We start from the raw sequence: 5,114 nt of genomic DNA, 5'->3' as shown, positions 1-5,114 counted from the left end.
AGTATATATATATATTATTATTATTTATTATATATATATATATATATATATATATAAATATGCATGCGATCTATCTCCTCCCTCCACGCCTCTGGCGTTATTCTGTTGGCTTTATCTATGTTTACATAGTCCCCAACAATTCCTGCGAATTTTTCGATGGTCTTGGTTATTTTCTCAACGCTCAAAGGTCGACCCTTGGCTGTGAATAGCTCTATTCTGGTCACCACGCGATCTACATTGCCTTCAGCGCGGAAGAGTGCTCTATACAATTGGTTCCATGTACTGAAGTACTGATAAAGCACCCCTTGTTTGTAAGAGGATCTGTGATCTTGATGCTTGAATTCTTCTCTCTCTTGTGCTTGTCGCCAGTAGTCGAGTGCTCCGTCTCTATCCCAAATTGTATGTAACCATTTGGTGCCATCAACCGGCTTGTTTAAGTTGAAGTTGTGGTTAACAGCGTTTGATTCAAACATAATCGCGTTGATTACCATAAACTGCACTAAGCTCTCCACGTCAAATGGTCTCGGAAAAACTCCTCCGCTAAGGTACAGTCCTTGTCTTTATAAATTGGCGTGAGTTTCTTTACTATCGCCAGCATCTCGTCATACCATTCCAGTCCAAACTCTCTGCAAATATATGGTAAATACTAGAGTTTGTTCTCGAGTTATTGATATCTAGTTTGATGAGACTGAATCCCTGGGCAAATAGATGTCCATGAGTGTTTAGTTACCTGTGGTCGCATCCTCTGGTGCATTCTTCACGTCTAGCCAATCACCATCCTTATCCACGTCTACTTTGGGCTTGAACCCGGAACGAGGTTCTCCCCAATTGAAGTCATCCGCTTTTAAAAGAAAGTCTGACTTGCCAGCACCATGGTTCTCTAGAAAGTCATCATCCAGTCGCTCCACAACATAGTACAGCCCGTAATCCTCCCCGTTCATAAACAAGTGTACAAACCCAGTGGCCAGTCCAATTTGACCGTTTATACCGGAATATAATTCATAGGCTACAGCATTCCTTATTCTTGAGTAATCGTAAGGTGACTTGATCAATATTATGTGGCGACGACCCTTCCACTTGCCAAATGGTGCCTCCTTGTCCAGTTTGACCTTCAGACTCTTCAGATCCGCGCTTCGTGAGTTAGCACCTCGTACGTTAATTTCACCCAGGAGGTGATTAATGGATCTGCGTAATCGGTCGCGTTAATACATACTCCTATCGTAATTTTGGGTAGTGACCTTGGATCGTTGTACGTGTCGTTAAAAGTGTGTTCCGGGGTATCGAACGTTTTCAGTGTTAAATTGACAACTGACTCCCAGACTGTGGGCTCCGCATGCGCATTTCTATTATCTTTAAGCCCATTCGTAGCCGGAATGGCAGCATAGGCACTCATAAAAAAGCCAACCACCAGCAGTGACGCTACTTTCACTTTGCACAACATCCTGTATGAGTGATATTTAGTTTCACGCGTTACAATACTAAACAATACTAGTAGTCGTGGAATGATTTTCTGACCAGTGAAATTCTGAACTAAATATATGTTTGAACAACTTTCAAAAAGTTTTAGAAGTAAATCTAGATTTCAAACCTTGTTGTCCTGATGTTTTCATTCGTAGGGAATAGAAATCGCCTGTTGTGGACTTGTGGGCGATTGGACGGGTGCTGAGCCGCTCAGGCCTGAGGATTGTGAAACGGCGCACTGTATTTCAGTATTTGGCTGTTGTTCAACAGAAGTTGAAAATAATTTAAAATACAAATCACTATTCACAGATCAGTAAATTGCCGTGTCCAAACTTCAAAGTCCGAACTAAGTCCTAGAAGACTGACTCAAATATACATAGTCAAATTTCCTGATTTTTTTCTTCTTCAAAAGAGTAGAGATTTGTTTCTCGTTTTTCAAATCGGATCGTAGTTTTGTTTTGAACCACGTGGCATGCGAGGCTTGAGGGCCCGACCGCCATAGAGGCCACGATACGAAATTCAGAAATTGACGTTGTAATTTATTATCAAAGTTCATCAGTCAGTGAGTCAGATATCTCGACGGACAATTGGTGCATAATTGAATTGTCATGACGTCATCAAAACTGTAAAATCCAAAAGGTAAAAAGGGGATATGTATCAAAAAATAGAATGCATGATACATAATTGTTTTTAAAAAAATAGATAAATACATATAAGACTCCGGACAGGACAAGTGTCGTAGTTTGTACTCTGAAATGAGAAATCTGTACAGGATGCTATAGAACTACTTTTGTTGTTTTTATCAAAAAAAGATACTATTTGGATGCCAGAGCAAATCTGAAATCAATGTATGGGCCTGGGGCTATGGAGTATGGGCCCTATCACTACGCACGAACCCCAGCCTACAGGCTACAGCCCTACATGGGGCCTATGGCCCTATGGCCTACTACTATAAATACTTAATACTACTAGTAGGCCCTATGGCCTCGACCATTATGGGGCACCTCTCTAGAGAGGTGACCAGGTGGCAGGCGGCAGCCTCCCAGGACCCACATTGAGGGCCAGGAGTAGTTCTAAGTTCAGACAGTTTCCAAAATCTAAACTTTGAAAAATGGCTATTCCACTTTCCAGACAGGACAGATGTAAATAAATACAATGGCCAAAGGCTAACCTCATGAAGTTAAAAGTTATAACTTATTTTTGTATGTTTTTACGTTAAAAAGGACACCTTTTATACCTTATATGCCCTCCTCAAACTAAGTAGGTGCAATATTCAGGTTTGTGAGTATATATATTTGTCCTGTTTTAGGTGCCAGCTATCAAATGCGAACTACCGCATGTCAGGTTAAGCATTTCTGATTGGCTAAAATTTATTTTAGGCCCAAATTGTGAAACTTATAAGAACCTTTCAAGTGCAAATTGAACATTCATATATATTATTTTGTACCAAATAAAAGTTATAACTTTTACATATATTCCAAAAAGTATCAGTTAAAGGTTTAACGTTGTTACAGTGACCCCATAACTTTATGAGGTTAGGCCAAAGGCCATATGGACAAATGGACGGCCAAATATTTACGGAGTGTCCGGAGTATCTGTCCGCTGTAGCAGCCCTGGCCTGAAGCCTTGAGGACTGATATGTAACACAGAACTATTTTTCTTTCAAGAAAATTTCGGTTAAAACATGAATCTTGAAACTTGAAACTTGAAGGTGCCCATTTCGGTTTCCTGCGCCTAACGGATGGTTTAAGTAAATATAAATAGAGGATAGTTTGCTGGGTTGGTAACTTAGTATACGACAGCGATGTAAATCCATGAATAAATGTGATCTATTTTATTCTGTTTGCAGTGATGCAGCCAGCAGCGGACCCGACGACAACATTTCGCGGCCGACATGTCCCACAAAATGTGGTCACGACATGTATGACATCATTGTCAGGTCGTTTGCCCAAATGTCGGCGTTGTTAACCAGCTCAGGTAGTTTGCCTGGGGTAAATAATACGATATAGTGTTTTTTGCCTTGCTTGCATGGTTGATTCTCTATGGCGCCGTCGGAAAGGGTCATCTTACAATAATTCCCACGTGGTGGCAATTGTGTAGATATATTCTTTGGATAAGTGTCATGTACTCGATGGCAACAATCAGTGTACTGATTGTTCAGTGTACCGAACAGTTAGTATATTCGAGAGATTTGATATTTGATGACTTGTTACATCTGGCTGACACTCATACTCATTCTTAGCCCCATCTAATCGTCTGAACAAGTTTTTATACTGTTTGTGACTCATCAATGAATTCTAAAACTTCCTAATCTCTGTTCTGTTTCCTTTTGTAAACATTAGAACGTGCGCTAACACAGACAGTGTATTGATACAGATGCTCACGAATTTGAAAATACAATTACGTAGTCTGTTCTACGATTTGATTGTGTTGAGAAACGCTCCGTAAAATGGAAGTGTCTGGTCCTTTTTTCTTAACTACCATCGGACTGAATACTCTTGATAACTAATAACTTGCCAATCACTACGGGTTTGCTCATGCATCTTGGTTTGAGTCATGACCACCTTTCCAGTAAGTGCGTGTCCCTCCTTTCTATGAATATTAATTTGGATGTAAATGCACGATTGAAAAGTGCGATTTGTGGTGTTTGGATAGTACTGATACTCCACAGCGCATGCTTGTTTTAAAAATCCTTGAGCCTTCTTGCGTTTTGGCTGGCCATGTAGGTGAAGGCCACTAGGCGTATTGCAGTGTCATCTCTTGAATTCGTGTCGTTTGGTGCCACTGTAACATCAGAAGATTCTGGAGTCTCCGTGTTTCGACCCGGGTAAAAGGTGTAACTAATTAAGTACGTGCTGATGTGAGAACTATCATTGTGCTATCGGCTAGTTTCGTTGGTGTAGAAGGTGTTAGGTGAGTCGTCACAATCCATGCTCTGCTCGGCGCTCAGCTCCGTGCATAGAGCGGTTATAGGGCGGCTTTGATTTGTGGTAGTGTTTTGTGTTACCGTGTTTGGTATGTATGTATGCCCGTATTTTTGAGGGACTTACTTCTGGAGATGGTGTTGTCATTGGACTCGGGAGTCGGGTCACTCGGGAGGGTAAAATTGACCTTTATAGTTATACATACATATTGATTTTATTTTACAATAATATGGAGTAGGGCTCGTACTATCCCCGCAATTTTTTAGGACATTCAAGAAAACAAAGTGCGTTAGCCAATAGAAATACGGAGAAGGTGTTATACTTCTCCATCTTGTCTAAACAATGGACATTGACAGCTGGCAACTGACAAGCCGGGTCAACAGTCAACTGTTAGACAAACATAAACAGATAAGAGGTATGTTTAATTTATTTTATTCCCCTATTGGGGTCATATAGGGCTCTACAGCTAATGGGGCGGTAATCTCTTTTGTCATATTGTTATTGACATGCCACCTTTCAGTTCATGCACCGAACTGCATATATTCTTAATAGATTCATACTTGCTTTTAAAAAAGGCAATTTTGAATTTTCCCTGACACCAGCCTGTTCGGCGTTCTCCCGAAACTTTTGACCGCAACATCTCTGTAGACTCTCTCTCTCTCTCTTTATACTCTCTACTCTAGTAGGGAGAGGGTTGTTTAAAGAGATACAGGGCCATCATGGCATGCT

The 5,114-nt window shown here is 40.8% G+C and overlaps 1 protein-coding gene across 1 annotated transcript; it reads right to left on the bottom strand.

Annotated features, from left to right (window-relative positions):
* Positions 1-515: 515 nt before the first annotated feature.
* On the bottom strand, positions 516-1,185 carry SARC_11596 (hypothetical protein; the record flags this gene model as incomplete). The annotated part of the gene is made up of 1 exon (XM_014294312.1): positions 516-1,185. A coding segment is annotated over one exon (463 nt), but the record flags the coding sequence as incomplete, so codon positions are not given.
* Positions 1,186-5,114: the final 3,929 nt, after the last annotated feature.

Source organism: Sphaeroforma arctica (genome assembly GCF_001186125.1).
Source record: "Sphaeroforma arctica JP610 unplaced genomic scaffold supercont1.1774, whole genome shotgun sequence".
Lineage (NCBI taxonomy): Eukaryota > Ichthyosporea > Ichthyophonida > Sphaeroforma > Sphaeroforma arctica.
This window is presented reverse-complemented; position numbering and strand designations above follow the sequence as displayed.